The sequence below is a fragment of the Staurois parvus genome, unplaced genomic scaffold, assembly GCF_062004578.1.
Source record: "Staurois parvus isolate SC_StPar_1 unplaced genomic scaffold, SC_StPar_1.0 ptg000081l, whole genome shotgun sequence".
NCBI classification, from domain to species: domain Eukaryota; kingdom Metazoa; phylum Chordata; class Amphibia; order Anura; family Ranidae; genus Staurois; species Staurois parvus.
Window position 1 is genome coordinate 13507000 of NW_028317877.1, and position 16683 is coordinate 13523682.

The 16683-nt window shown below is 40.5% G+C and overlaps 1 protein-coding gene across 1 annotated transcript in view; it reads right to left on the reverse strand.

Annotated features, from left to right (window-relative positions):
• The window catches only part of SLC24A3 (solute carrier family 24 member 3), a 526682-nt gene that overhangs the window by 123151 nt on the left and 386848 nt on the right, over positions 1-16683 (reverse strand). Inside the window, exon 4 of the mRNA XM_089669796.1 lies at positions 1164-1238. Coding sequence (XP_089525922.1) covers positions 1164-1238 — 75 coding nt within the window. The remainder of the gene's footprint in view (positions 1-1163; positions 1239-16683) is intronic.

Below are 16683 nucleotides of genomic sequence, written 5' to 3' on the forward strand. Positions count from 1 at the left end.
GGAAGCTGAGAAGATTTTGTTGATGCTGAGGACTAACTCAAGATACTTATAGGTCTTGTGCTTCAATATGGGAGCACTGGAGTAATACTAGAACTTCCATGGGTCTGAAGCTATAGTCAAAATCAAACATTAAGAATGCATAGGAATCTTTGCTTTGCTTGAAGTTACTCCAGGCAGGTGGGAGTGAGGATCAGTGTGAGGAAGACTGATCATCCATATCCAGAGACTATTAGCAGTGAGAAACTGATGCAGTTTTTAGGCATTCTGTCTGTTCCTTTGCCTTTCTAAAGTTCTGCAATAAAATCCCAGAACAGGCATCCAAAGGCTGGACTGGTTTAATTTAAAGTAAATGAGTATGCTTGTGAGGAAAGATATTTACATCACAGATAGGCATTCACTTGAATTCAAAAGGTCTACCTGAATGTAAACATTGCCATATGGAAATTAAGTCCCATACCCCTAAATGAGCAGTGTTTTAGCCTTCAGTTCAGTTACCACAGGTGCAAGATATATTAGTAACCATGTGAAAATGATTGATTAGACTACCAAGATGGCTGCACATATTATATTTTACTTGTTATTAACAAGAGACATCCAAATAATTGGTTGATACATCTAAGGCCTCATGCACACGGGACATGTTAAACACCACCTTTAGAGGCGTTTTTTTTTCTACCTCCAAATGCCCCTCAATCTTAGCTTTTGTGTCCTTGCACAAATAGGGTTTACAGGCATTTAGAGGTAGGGGCGTTTAGAGGTAAAAAAAACCCAGGGCCAGCACGTTCAGGAGGGGAGCATTCCAGTGTCAAAATATGCTTGACTTGTGTAAATTAGTCTAAACACACTTTAGTGTTTGGCATGTCAAGCACTTGACCATTCATTCATTCCATTGGCCAGAATATATTAATATTCCAGCCAATGGAATGAATGAATGCCCAAGTACTTGACACACCTAAATACGCTTGGAAAATGCAGCTTTAGGTGCATTTTTAATGCTGCATTTTCCTCCTCTGTAGCATAGGCATCCAGTGGGAGGACAAAATACATCCTGTTTGCATGGGGTTTTATTGATGTATCCATCAATCAATTATTACATTCAGCCTTCTGACAACAGGAAAAGAAAGTATATTCCAATTATAAATAGTCTCACAGTGCACACTTACTTCACAAATCTTCTCCAAGGATGGGACAAAGAAGTCATCGCATACAATGGCGAGAGCATAGAACATGTACATAGCCTGAAAGGACAGAAAACAGTTTTAACTTAGACATAACAATGTATAGATATATAATAATTACTCCAACAATTGTGAAAACTTACACAATTCCTGTCCTTTATAATTAGCAATTAACAATAAATAAGAGTTTGATCCTAGATCTATACACAATAACAATGAACATATAGAGATACAGCATATGGACTATGACACTGAAACCTGTTCACGTTCTACATATTCAAGACATAATGAATAAACCTAATTTATGACATGGCTGTAACATGTATCATTGGGTATGAAAATACAAATAAAATCAGAATGTTTATTAAGCTAAAAGCTAAAGTTACTTTTTCAGTAAACTATTATTCTCACACAGCCTCTGGCACTGCACAGGCAGGACAGTGCTTCCAACCCTTCCCCACTTTTCAAAAAATAGAACATTTTAAATTGCTACTTGTGATCCCATTGGAGAGATTCCCACTTACATCTGGTCTTGATGACCACAGAAGAAAGAGGACACAAACAGTTATAAAAGCCTTCAAGAGGTTCTAATCCTACAATTATCTAGTAAAAACTTAAATATGTGTCTAAAAATCAGCTTTAAAGCAGCTTTATACCCTTACCGGATGATTTTTAGAGGTTTTACTAAAGTTGGAGAGTGCAAAATCAAGCTCACCTATACATAGCAACCAATCAGGTTCCAGGTTTTATGGCAAAAGCTTAATTTAACAAGCTGACGTTAGAAGCTGATTGGTTTCTTTGTAGAAATGAGCCTGATTTTGCACTCTCCAGCTTTAGTAAATAAACCCTTTAGTTTGCTAAAGCACAGTGTAACATAAAAAATTGCTATTTTCCCCCCAAAAAGTTTATTTTCATCATTTTTACATCTCAGCACTTCTTGTCTCCTCTACCATCTTGGAACCATTTTCTCACTATATGCACTTGCTCCATTGCTCAGGACCCATTTACTGAGAGGCACAATGGTGGACCACGATTGAATTATGATAGTTGAAAACAAACAATACTTATAATAGTAAACTCTTCAATAATAAAAGAACAGTGAGTTGTGCTGTCATTATTTTCCTGAGTGTGTAGAATATTAAAACAGATATGTAAGGCTGACTAGAATATACCATTTATCGACTATAAGGGCTGTGTCCATTCATAGTCCATTCATAGCCAAAGCTGAAGGTGCAAGGGAAGAGTCACAAAACCTTCCATATCTTCCCAAATTTTTGAGAGCTCCCCCTGGGAGTGTAAGTTAAGCTTTTTAAGTGTGGGATGGAATTCTATCTATCCAGCCACATGTTGTAGGGGGTTGGGGGATAACCAGTGTTGTAATAGTATTGTACCTATGTTTGGCTCAGGGGAACATTGATGATGGAATGTTTGATTAATAGCATCAAACACATCTTGCCAGTAGCAACCTCATTTTGATCACCACCAGAACATATAGTTAAGATCCTTCTGTCCTCAGATGTACCTGGGGCATAATAGTGAGTCTCTGTGGGAGATACAGTACATTATTTAAGGGGTCCAATATATTCTGTAAAGCAGGAATAACTATTACAACTCAAGGATATTGACATCTAAGGGATTGTTTGCAGGGCCTCAAGCCACTGCTTATCTATAAGGGTAGGTTCCCAGGTCTTAAATGTATTTTTAATTAAAGGCTAATGTTAAAGGGAGTAAGTTCTGACAAGTAATTAGATATTAAACATGATATATTTTGGATGTTAACGCCTTCTTACAGAAAGATCCAGCTATGAGTAAGATCAAGTCCATTTTGTATATTGTAAGTTCAGTGCGCTTTCCGTGTCTAGTAAGAGCATGATGCAGTTGAAAATATGTAAAAACCATAAATCGTGGGAGAGAAAACAGTTCGAAGTCACTAGAAAAATGTGAGTGTACCAGTAAGGCATAATTGCGATTGGTAGGTAATACCATATTTTTCTACAATTCTGAATCTCCAATTTTTATTAATTGAGGTAGAGATTTATTCTTCCATGGGGAAGGGTGGAGTATAATCATTACCCTGACATTTCAAAATTAGTTTCATATGGAGCCAAGTTTTGTGGCTCAAATTGAGAGTAGGGAGGGGCGTATGCTTTAGAGTGGTAGCAAATTCCAGGTTGAGATGTTAGCACATTAAAAAATGATGATGTCAGATTTCTATTAAGGATGTCCCTTAGTCAATTTGGCTGCACAAGTGGAAATACACTTGAAAGGAACTCTTCCCTCTGTGTAGTCTATGTACACTTTACACATCTGGAAAAACAGGAAAAACCCTTGGCTATGAACACGATTTACACCCTGGTGCTCCTCTGCCATATGTGTCACGAACATTGCAATAATGTGTGTATGTTTACATTGCAAGTTAAATTTTGACTTTAATCTATATAAAATGTCAGGTGCAGTAAACTGCCTTTGTTGGGGTGATCTGTTACATGGTGCAGAAGTGGCTCCTGAGCTCAGAAATGTGACACTGGATAAAGAAAGTGGCTTAGGGCAGGGGTATCTGCTCGCTGTGTGCACCCTACTCATTTATTGTCTGCCAATCGCTGACCACTGGCATCAGCTGCCAACACCAAGCAGTGGGGCCTGAGGAGGTGAGGGGAAGACACACTAACATCACGTGACACACTTACATACTTACATTGTATGTACATTTGTGACTCCTGCCTTCAAAGTTACCAATTACTTTGAGCTTTGAGCTCTGCTTTATTTGCTACTGACCCCTGCATTCTGTGTTACTTACTCTTGAGCTCTGAAGTCTGCATTACTCACAACTGACTTCTGAACTCTGCTGAATTAATTACTTTGGACCCCTGCCCTTTGCATTACAAATCCTGACCTCTGAAGTCTACATTACTCACTCCTGCCCCCTGCACTCCATACTGCTGACCCCTGAACTCTGCATTACTTACTCCTGCCCCCTGCACTCTGCACTCCATACTGCTGACCCCTGAACTCTGCATTACTTACTCCTGACCCCTGCACTCTGCACTACACTTCTGACCCCTGCACTCTGCGCTACATATTGCTGACCTCTGAACTCTGTGTTATTTACTTTTGAACAGTGCCCTCAGTACATGATACTGACCTCTGAACTCTGCGTTACCTACTGCTGATCCCTGCACTCTTCTTTACATACTATTGATCTTTGAACTCTGCATTACTGACTCCTGTAATCTGCATTATATATTGACCTCTTCGTTACTTACTGCCAGATATCTGCACTGTGAATGAAAGTGAATACCATGCTTCTTACTGAAGCTAAAAAGGTAGGATAAGTTTATGCTTTTACAGTGGCATAAATATTATTTTATTTTTCAAAGTTTTTTTTTCAAATCCTCCTTTTTCAATAGTTAATAGAGCCTTGCTAGCTTATCTCCTTAAAAAAGGGCACTGCATTCAGGTGATCTTTCTGTATTGCCACACTACAAGCCATACACGGTAAAGTAGCAACCACTTTATGGCCAATGTGCAGCTTTTTCTTCTTGATACTGTCAAGGCATCTGTCCTAACTCTGCATGCATATCTTGGTACCTCTTGTTTGACATATATTTATTTATTTTTAAAAATAGGGCCATGATTTTGTTGGTGTGGCTACAAATGGGGGTACAGTTTTATGGGTGTGGGTAAAGTGGATGTGGTCAATAGGGAGTCTCCAGATTTAATTTAGAAAATCTGGTAACTGTAGCTCAGCACCAATGGACAAAATGATCCTTACGAAGGAATGAATGCTTGCAAAGGAACATAGTGCTGTACTCATTGATATTGGAAAATTGGACTTTTAGAGCCCACAAGTGTTCTAATATGCAGCCAAAGCTGAATTCATATAGACACTTCAGTTTGTTCATATTGAGCAACATTTCTTTTATTAGACCTGAGGCTCCACAGCTAATGGAAAATCACGAGAAGTGCTGCAAGAGACAAAATACATTGCCTCATTTTAGGCACAGCCTTACCAAAAGCGTGCTGACAGCACTAAATCCAATTCTCTATATGAAGAGTTCTTCCAAACAACAGATAATAAGAAGGAATTTGATCTGCAAAATAGATCTTCATGGTCTATTCTGCAAACAGGACAATCATCTTTAAACAGAGAACTCGCCCTTTAATTTCCTACTTGCAATTGAGTTCAGGGAAACTATTTTTCTGCCAAGCTGACTTTGCGGGATGTTAGTAAATAGGATTTGATATACAAGAATATCAAATGCTTGGCCTTAAGTTCACTTTAGTAACGCTGAAGAAATGTACGAAAAAAAACCTCTTCTTTTCCGTATTCTTATACTGTGAAAATAATCAATTGTCCTTGCATGAAAGGTTTCCAGCAGCCTTTATACTTTGAGACTATTATGATTATAGAGATTCCAGAAAATATGATTTATACTTCAGTTGCATGGCATTATGTGAGAGGAAGGGATAAATGCTGCCTGTGTTGGGAGCTGTTTAATGTCCCTGTGTCCTTAGATGTCATGAAAATGATCAGAGTGAAGGAATGCACAATGAAAATTGCCCATCTCTGATGATCCTACACTGCTGTTCTGCTCTTTTGTTGTCTTTTTATAGTTCAGTATGCTGCTGGGACCTTTGTGTGCTCTCTAACCCACCACTGATAGAAAAAAAAGGGACAGATCATCCATCGATGCACTTATCACCTTAGTACTCTGTATTCCTTGCCTCTGGGAAGACTATGAAGTCAAGTTTCTATTCCACTGTGACTGCAATGAATTTTTTTCCTCTCTGCTGCCCAACTGACCCAGCTAGGCATAGATGATAACTTTAAATTGCAATGCTTCTAGCAATAGGAGAACCTAAGGTTGTAGGTCATCCCTTGGTTCACAAAATAAATGCAGCTGATAAAACTGGTATAGAAATACCACAAAATGCCACAACAGAAAAGAGCAAATCTATGCATTTGTTGCAGAAGTGAAAAAATAAAACTGTTTTGTACTTAAAAAATTAAGATTAGCCATCTAATAGGGAACATCTAGAAATGGTGATTGTGACTAAGCAATACCCATTCAAATCTACCTTTTGCCTTGAACTGATCCTGTAAAATAGCACTTAACTTCCTGACATCTGACTGTTCTTTGCCTTAAATAAAAAACAGGTTGATACTTACCTGCTTTGTACAATCCACTTCTGTGGTCCCCCTGCTGGCTCTATCTACTCTTCTGTGAGTACCCCCATAGCAAGCAAGTGTGCTTCCAAGCCTGGATGTGTGTGTGTCCATAGACTTTCTATATTACAAACCCAAAAGGGGAGAGTTGACTGATCCTATGGAGGCACTATATATTTGGCTTGGTTTCTTTCAAAATGTATGTGCACCCGTTCCCTGGTATGACCTGGCAACACTTTGGAAAAAAATTACTACATCTGCCCATTCCTACCTTAGCAACTCAGGGCAAGGCCCTGTTGAATGTTCCTTTCACAGTGGATAAGGTCCAGTCTGCAATATTGTCCTTTCCCAATGGCAAAACCCTTTGCTCAGATGGTATTCCCCCTGAGGGGTATAAACTGTATGTAGAGCAGCTGATCAGCTACTCTCTGTGACTTTTATGTGCAGTTTCATTAACTGGGGACACTGCCTAAATCCATGTATTAGACGCATGTTGTTTTTATTAAGAAGCCAGAGAAAATCCCTCTCTGCTGTGGATTCCATAGACTAATTTACTTACTCAATATGGATCTAAAAATCCTCACAGAGGTGAAAAAAACTGTCCAAGGTGGTCGATACTTTCGTGGATTTTGACCAAACCAGTTTTATTCCCCAAAAGCCCACTCACAGCAACATAAACAGATGCTCTTTACTCATATTCAGGCTTCTAACACAAATGGAGGCAGTAAGGTAGTTGTGCCTGTGGATATTGAAAAAAAATTGGATTCAGCAGACTGTGGCTACATTTGTGTGGTTGTGGAGAGAATGGGTTTTGGCAATTTCTTCCTGAAATGGATTGATATATTATACAGTCATTCCCAGGCATCCATAAAAACAAGGAATCTGTCCTCTTTCATGTGAAACTAAGTACTTGCCAGGGGTGTCCTCTCTTGCCCACCATATTTGATTAAATGATGAATCCTATAACTGTGACCCTCAACACTTCGATATATGGCCTTATACTTCATAAACTAGAGGAAAAAATGGTGTAGTACACCAACGGCATGCTCCTATTTCTGCAGGATTCTAATATTTTTTGCAATCTGCCTTTCTGTGGACTAAAAATAAATGAGGGCAAAATGTAAATACTCCCACTTGACCCCATATCAGATGTAGTGTGAGACAGCTCATTGCCTCTCCAATCAGTTGCTGAAATTACTTGGGCATATGAATAAGCAAAAAGGTAGCTGACTTTGTAAATTTGAACTTTTTACCTCTCCTGCACTTAGTTAAAATCAGCTCCCTGCGGAATGCTCCCATCTGGATTCCACTGTCCCTGTTTAAACAATTAGACTGGTACATGTCTTCATTTATACAGAATAATGGGTCCCTGCACCACAGCTTATCCACTCTGAGACTGCCCTTGACCTCTGGTGAACTAGCACCAATTTTTTTTTTCAATATTTTTTGACTGGTCACCTTTACTTGCCCACAACTGGCTCACTGTAAATGAAGACAATGCCTCCGTTGTAATGGAGGTGGCTGTTTCGGGTTCATATGAGGCACTACAATCCCTCCTTTGCAGGGGCTGTCGAGTCCCATACCCCCTTAACCCGCTCTATGAAAGCGACTATTAAAGCTTGGAATAGGTATAATGTACTCTCTAATACCAAATATGGCCAGTGGTCTCCAAGTATGCCTTTGTGGAACAATCCAAATCCCCTTCTCTTTCAGCTGCTGGAGCCAGCCATATGGACAACAAGAGGCATTAAAGTTTTAAAAGATTTGTTGGTTAACAACAAACTATTATCATTTACAGTGTTACAATCTAAATATTCTCTCCCGAGCTGGTATTTTTTATTATCTTCAGCTGTTTCATGTTGTGCTTCTCAATTTAATTTGACCAATGTCACTTTATCCACATCTAGTATGAAGTATCTCATGCAAGCTTAGCATTGTCTAAGGCCCACTCAACTTTTTACAAGGCAAATGCATAGAAAAGTTGTCATTAGATATCCCTAGTCTTGATAATGATGATTGGGAAGATGTGGGGGACTATATATTCCAACAACTAGTCTCTGCTGGGGACAAACTAATACAATTTAAATTTATCCACCACTACTACTGGCTACATTTTCAGCCGATCACTCGGTCATACAATCTTTTTACGCTCATCCAAAATTAAGCATGTATTTGTCCTAGATTATACAAGTAATTCTATCTGTCACTAATATCCAGATTCCTCTAGACCTGAATGTCTGTTTACTGAGTCTTGTGGAGCCACTTAAAAATTACCAGAACATTACTTGGTTTGCAAATTAGGCCCGGAAGGTGACTGTGATTCATTGGTGGTCTTCTGCCCCTCCAAATGGTAAGTGAAGTGGAAGTCTTTGATACGTTCTGTTCTCCCATTGTACAAGGTTGCCTACAACAGCAGAGGTTGTCCGACTAAATTTGACAAGGTCTGGTCTCCCTGATTGAATTCCAAGTCTGAGTACACGCCTCATCGATAATTTTCTGTGGAATTAGTCATGTGATACATTAGTTCCCTATTATTAGGCTTATCTACACTATCTCTATAAATATCCCTTCTGTCTTCTATCTTTAACTTTTGAATCACAACTTATGTTGTTAAGTGGCCGCATTGCTCTTTGAGAACCTGTTGGTATTGTGTGTGTGTAGGGACCTAGAGATATGGCTGAACAGCTAAAGCCCTCTTTCAGCTGACACCACAGAACCACTCAAAGCTCTGGAAGGATCCAGACCACGTTGTCAGAATCCACCAAGATGCCTAATTTGTAGCTGAAGCACATGACTGAGAGCCTGAGTCAGCCCAGTGCTCTAGTGAGTCTGTTTTTCTGGTGTGATCATGTTTCACTAAGGTGATTTGCTGATTGCTCCTGTCTGGTTCTGGAGGAAGCTTCCAGAAAAGAGAATAGGAGAGTCAATTACCGATATATGGATATGTATTAGACCCTGCTCAATCCCTGGGAATAGGGTGCCCAGAAGGTGGCTGGGGAGGTTATAAATATTTGGGAGGCCTTTTTCCCTCTCTGGGGATGGTTCCAGTTCTCCTGGAACTGCTGCTCCTAAGAGGCAGCTAATGTGTGAAAAGAGTTGGGCCTCAGCAGGTGCTGAGGGCCTGGAGAATAAATGCTAAAGTTCTTTTTGCTGGAGAGCTTAATCTTGAAGTCTGGTCTGGACAGCTGTCCTAGGGCATTATGAGTAAGACCTTGTCTTGGACTCTCAGGTGCTCATGTGCTAGAGGAAATTGAGTGCCAGAGGTTACTGGATGGACTGAGACTGCTCTGACATAGACCTTTATTACTGGTCATTCTTTATTACCTCCAGTCAAGACTGTTTCAAGAGGACTTTGTAAGAAGTTTGTCCTCCTGTTGATTTCTGGTGTGATTTGTAGTACCCTGAACTCTTAAAGTGTTACTAAATACAGGACAGTAAAATTAGTCTGTATATGCACTAAAGCATGCTTGTTATACTCGCTGTGACACCTAAGGGGTTACTCCTTTGCATTGTGTAAAAAGGATGTTTGATCCCGTCTTCTCTGATCCTCCCCTTCTTCTCCTGTCCCCAGTTCATCTGCTGATAGAACAGAGCCTTGGGGGCAAGCTGCACATGATCAGTTTCGCGTGTATTGTTAGAGAGGTATTTTTTTCTTGGGAGGGTGCATGTGATCAGCACAAGGCCAATCAACACTGTCCAGATAGAGGGTCAGGGGTTATGCAGCATCATAGGACAATCAGGGGAGAATGAAAATTCTTCCTACAAGCTTTAACCAGTGCTCTGCTGGACACTGATAGAAGTCACAAGACTGCTCTAACTACTGATGAGAAAAGGTATTTAGCAGTTTATATTTACTAATATAATTGCATTTCCATGTTCTTTGTACTGTGGAAGACCAGACATAGTAAATGCAGGGTCCTAGGTTTAGTAACGCTTTAAATATCCTGTTCACGTTTCTGCAAACAAAATCCACACAAAGATATGCCCTAGACTGAGCATGTGTTGTCAGTGTGCTTGCAACTGGGTCTGTACGATTGTGGGAGAACCCATCTTTTTTCAGCTTCTCCTCCAGAGCAGAGCACTACACAAAGAACACCCAATCACATGCAAGGAAAATAAAGTATTTTTTTTTGCATATGACTAGATGCAGCAACAGGACCTCACCTCGTTTCCTAAGCTAAGGTAAAATTCCCTTGCACAATCAACAGCCTATTTGTCTTTAGTAAATCTACACAGCTGGGACATGAACAGCAGTAGAAACAATCATCCTAATCCTTCCCTACTCTATCCAGTTATTTTGGCAACATATACACTTTAATTTTAGTCACTTGGAGAACAACTATCAGACTATAAGTAATGTAAAGAGCAGTGGTACACAGCAACAAATAAGCCATTATATTTCATTGTGAATGATCTAAACTGATAAAAAGTGAGACCGGATTGGTTGCCGCTTTGCACGTCATTATCGTTTTTTGCAGTGCTAAATAGGTCACACTATGTTCTGTATGTAATGTCCCCCAAGTGTGGCCACTGTTTTGTTGGAGATTTTATTCACTATACATTTTGTTTATAATACAGCAGGACATTTTTTTATTAGCCTAATATAGTAATTCAGAAGGAATTCAATGTGATATCCTGTTGTTTGCAGATGTTCATGAAAGGGAATGAATTTACAGCCAACTGAGCCAACCACAAGAGGTATAAGAAGTGAATGCATCAAATATGCTCACCAGGATACCCTTTGTAACTTTTGTAGAATGTTCCTTGTTTCTTTACTTTTATATGACCTAGATACGAAATGAGATGTCGAATGCTAGCTAAGAGGTCAAAAGATTATGCACATCACATGTCTGACTGAACAACATCAAACCACAAAAGTTACTGTACAATAATGCAGATCATAATCATACTTTTTGCCAACATATCCAGTGTGTCTGTGTTTGCGTGTGTTACAGTATAAGTCATCATACTTACCATACTAGTGGGCAAGGCCAGAGCTGCATGATGCCTAAATTTGAGCCAGAGGGCAGCTATGGTTTGCATACATCTAGTGGTTTCAACACCATTACTCCTTTGCTAAAAATGGAAAACCCTTCTACCTGGACATATACACTGTATGTGTGTGTATATATATATATATATATATATATATATGTGATTTTGTTTTCTCAGACTTTACTGTACATTGAAGAAGCTGCTTGTCTTGGAGTCAGACATCAAGTTTCTTGGCGTTTGTTTGAGGGGATGCTTCTCAAATACCGTTGGATATAAGGGTAACATAGATACTATTGTTGTGTTTCAGTTGACAGTTGGGTCAGTCTATTGTGCTGTAACCATGGTCAAGCACAGCTTGACCTTTTGTCATATATGACATATGGCATGTATAATACCACAGTGACATCTTGAGGTTGAATTGGAAAATGTTTCTTCCATTGAAACACATTACTGTGAAAGGAACTGACCAATCAGATGCCCTCTGGCTCCAACTGTCATCGCTGCAGGGAGAGGAAATCCCCGCAGCTTTCTCTCCTCTCCTACCAATGACACTCAGCATGGGGTAAATGCAGGAAGGTTTCCTGCACCGCTCCTGTGTGAACACGGGCTATGACAAGGCTGGGGTCACACAGGAGCAGTGAGGAAACCTCATGTGATTTGGACAGGAATCGCATTCGTGTTCATATCGCATGCTATTCTTTCCCGTGCAATTTGTGTACATTAACGCACATTGCACCGCAAAGTATCAGTTAAGGTATCAGCGAGTACTTGACCGAAAGTTTTGGTACTCGTACTCGCCGATAAAAAACACTATCAGTGCATCCCTAGACTGAATGTAATATTAGGCATATGTAATGTAGCACCCTCCTAGATAGGTGCTAGGATAAGTACATTATAGTTGGTTCCTCTGCTTAACAGGAGAACTGTTTGGAAAATCTAATTAGGCTGTCTGCTTAACAGAGAGCTGCAATTTTTAGTGGTGCTAGTTCTGCCCTGATTTCCATTGCTTTGCTACTCCTCTGGTGCTTTATAGTCAGCGTGGGTCCGAAAAAGGGGACACTGGCTGGTGTCCTGAAGAGGACTGTCCTTTAAACCCCTCTCTGACATTGGGACTTTGCTCAAGGCTGGTACTTAAAGAATTTCTGTCCTCAACTGTAATTAGTTCTATTCATGGACTATCTTACTAAATTCCCCAACCCTATCCAAGTTCTCCAAAAATAAAACAACAAAACTAACAACCCCTAGACTGAGCATTGGAGACAACGAGCAAAAGTGTGTGTGCACCTGGCTGTGAAATTCCCTTGTGCCGGGCTGTGGGGTGAAATTAGGGAAGACCTGAACCAGGGGAGGACTGACAACTCATGGGGCCCCCCGGGCAATAACTGATTATGGGGCCCCTGTGTCCTTGCCCAAACTCAAAAAAGCCTATGAAAAAGGTACCAGATGCATCTCATGGGGCCCCTACTGACTCCGGGCCCTCGGGCAGTGCCCGAGTTTCCAAATGGTCAGTCCGCCCCTGACCTGGACATTAATACTACGGCTCTTACGGGGGGTAAGCTCTACAGTAATGTTAACAAATTGTCAGAAGCGCGAGCCAGGGACCCAAGATGAGGAGGATAGAGGATGCTTTGTGCAAACACACTGCACAGAGCAGGTAAGTATGACATGCTTTTCATTTTTAAACTGCCTTTAATATCACTGTGATGCCACTACAGGTCTTCTGTTGCTGGCTGCTGACGCCTGCTTCACAATAAGTTCAATAAGGGTGCAAGATGGGCACAGGAGTTTATAAGTTAGCCCTATAGAAAAATGAGAACAATGGGACAAATCCTTTTGAACTGGCAAATATAATTTGCTCCAAATTTGGTGCCCGATGCCATTATAACCCTACATAATGACCAAACTAATGCACCCAAATTGATAATATTAGATGAAATGTTCTCTTTATCTGTGTTCCTATCTTATTGGTATTTATTAGAAGTTATTTAACTTATGAAGTCTGTCTCTTAAGACCACAAAATCAATGTTAGCTGCTTACTAACACACTACACAAAAAATTACAAGTACTGATGCTTCCATTATGAATAAGATTTACGATCACACCAAGAACAATAAACTCAGAATGAGACAAGACACATAAAAATAATCAGTACAAAAACCTCTATCCAACAAAACTAATCTAATGTGAAAATGCTAACACACAAGAGAATCTAAATATAAGCCATTACATGTTTGACGTGCCAGCAAAAAATCTTCCTGTTTACGCCGAGGGAGAAGCAGAAATTGAAATAATCTCTACAGAATTATCACTGGTATTGAAATACCACAAACAAGAGCTGCTTAGGGGCGCCATTCTTTCTTATATTCTTGGCTACCAGCTGCAGCTGAATAGCAGATGTCTACATAGCACTAACCTTACTGTTTTCTTGTCTAAGCCTTCAGTCCCTTGTCGATTCTTGCCATTTAGGATCTTCTGACAGCATGTAATAGTTTTTTTGTCTTTCATTCTTTTGCACTAAGTGACTGTCATTAATTTGCCAATCTCACTTTTTCAATTCCGCATCCATTTTTTGTCTGCCAAAATGAAAAATGAAACGACACTTCGAAATAGAGATTTTCCCTTATCAGTCCCTAACATATAGTAGATGAAGCCATCCTGAGCCTTTGATAGTTATCTATATCTCCTACTACATTACATTGTACTGCAAATAACCTGAATTTCTATGTAAGGAAGAAAAGTATGCAGCTGCTGGGGAGAACACACTTCATTCTTTACATCGTTTAATTTATAATTGTTAATAATCTTTGTCTGTAGCCTTTACACATTGTTGTACAATTGTAGCAGTATTATAGCAATAAATGGAAATTGTAGAAATATAAATGACCTCTGTGGTCATGGAATTCAAGGGCTCCAGCCATACAGACCATGTGACTGCTATTGGGCCCTAAAGCTCAGGGGACCCTATACTGGCTTTCGCCACAGTAATTTATGCAAGTAGCAATATCAGCTACCTGGATGATACATTTTCATAAAATGAATGCATAGTTGGAGAAGCTGTGTATGCTTGTTCTAAAGGCATTTAGTATTCTGTATCACTCAAGAAATAGCCACTCAAACCTTTAGAGCAGGGGTTTCTAAACTTTTTTAAAAAAGAGCCAGTTTATGGTCCCTGAGATCTTAGGGGGGGTCGGAGTTTGCCCAATGGGAATAAACAATGCCCAATTTTTGGTATTAGAAGGAGAAATAGTTGGTGTCCGTGGGAGAAATAGTGCCCCGTATTTGTTGTCAGTGGAAGAAATTATGCCCCATACTTGGTGTCAGTGAAAGGCATTATGCCCCATTTTTAGTGTCTGTGGCAGGAAATTTGCCCCATCGTTGGTGTTAGTGGCAGGAATAATACCTGAAGGGCCGGATGAAGGCAAGCAAAGGGCAACATCTGGCCCCAGGGTCGTGGTTTAGAGACCACTGGTATAAAGCCAACTAGTTTAGACACAGTAAGAACTAAAGGCAAGCAATAACCTCTGCAGTAACCAAAATATGTCATATAATTAACTTGTATCTAGCTCTTCTGTTGAAAAAAAAAACATACTTCTGACATGTGAATAAATCATCATACTTATGTACTTACATGTTCCTTGTGCCACATTTCCTGTTGCCAAAACAGCAGCTATAAAAACTTATTGTTTTAATTAGTATCTATTTCCAATGAGGCAATATCTATCCTTTTTATCATCTTATCACCAGAAAAAGAAACAGAGTTGTGTGGTGAACAACACAAAAATAATTTGCGCTAGTAAATACATAAATGTTCCAAAAAACAATTAACAAAAGAGTTGTGTGGTGTGCTACAATCAGGGCTTTTTTTCAGGTGGAGTGCGGGGGAACGCAGTTCTGGCACTTCCTGCACTGAATGTAATGGCAAAGGGTGCTGGGGTGTCTATTGATGCTGGCTGATGGGGATCTATTGTTGCTTGAAGGGATCTGTTTTTGTGGGGGAGATCTATTGTTTCTCGGGAAGACTATTGTTGCTGGTGGGGGATCTATTGTTACTAGGGGTGGGCCTTATGTTGCTGGGGGGTCAATTGTTGCCGGGAGGGTTCTACTGTTCAGGGAGGAGTCTATTGTTGCTGACTGCTGAAGGGTCTAATTATACTGGCTGCCAGTGGTCTACTGTTGCTGGAGGAGTATTTTGTTGCCGGTGATCCATTGTTGCTGTGGAGATCTAGTGTTGCTGGGGGGTGTCTATTGTTTCTAGCTGCAGGGGATCTATTTTACTGCTGTTCTTGTTATCATTAACAAATTCCATACAAATTACTTAGCAGAACAAAATGATACTTGGTTCTGTATTCTTTAAAAGTGCAGTACTGGGAGGTGGGTAGGAGGGTGGAACCAAGGAACAGTGCTCGGAGGTTGGTAGGGGCGGAGACAAGGTGTGACTTGCAAAAGAAGAGTTCCTGCACCTGTTCTTTGAGGAAAAAAGCCCTGGCTACAATGATTATCAAGTCCTGTACCAAACCAGTACAAGACCTAGTTTTAGTAGTGTTAGTACAGGGGTGTCAAACTCCATTTCATCGCAGGCCATATCAGCATTATGGTTGCCCTCAAAGGTTGTATCTGTAAGACTAGAACTCCTGAGCACCCCATCATCAGATGTCAAGAATCCCACACCCTCCCTAACATCACTGGCATCCCCTTTGGGGGCAGAGCTGTAAAATTAAAGTGCAGGGTCTGGAGGAGGACCAAAGGAGAAGTGGAGCCAGTTACCAGAGTCTGCTGAAGACTGGGACCAGGGGAGGCAGAGGTGAGGGAGTGCTGTAGCTGCACTGAGAGGTGCGGGATTTCTATTCTCCTCTCTGCTGCCAACTGCTTAGACAAGGTGGGACGTAGACAAGGGGGTGTCATAGACACCTCTTAGAATTCCATTGGGGCACAGCACCAAAAGTGTTGGTGCTTGTGCATAGTTCATGTACCTGTCTCAGACAGTTGCATGAATTTGTTCATGTCTGCACTGGGGAAGGAGGGTCCACACTGACTCCCAAGTGTACACATTAGGCCACATGGCTGTCACACTGACAGGTGCTAGGCTGAGGAGTTTTATATTAGTGGTGGGCAAAGCCTGATGGGGAACTGAGAGACTAGTTCCTCATCAGTTTTGATTGACAATGCATTGAAGTGGGCAGATCCGAACCTGCGGTCCAGTCTAATAGCAACTTTCAAATTCGCCCACTGTTGTGCACTGTCACTCAACAGTGAAGTGGAACTGATGGGGAACTAATCTCTCAGTTCCCCATGAAATATTTTTTTCAGTGGGAACGTAGTTCCGGCACCTCCTGCACTAAATG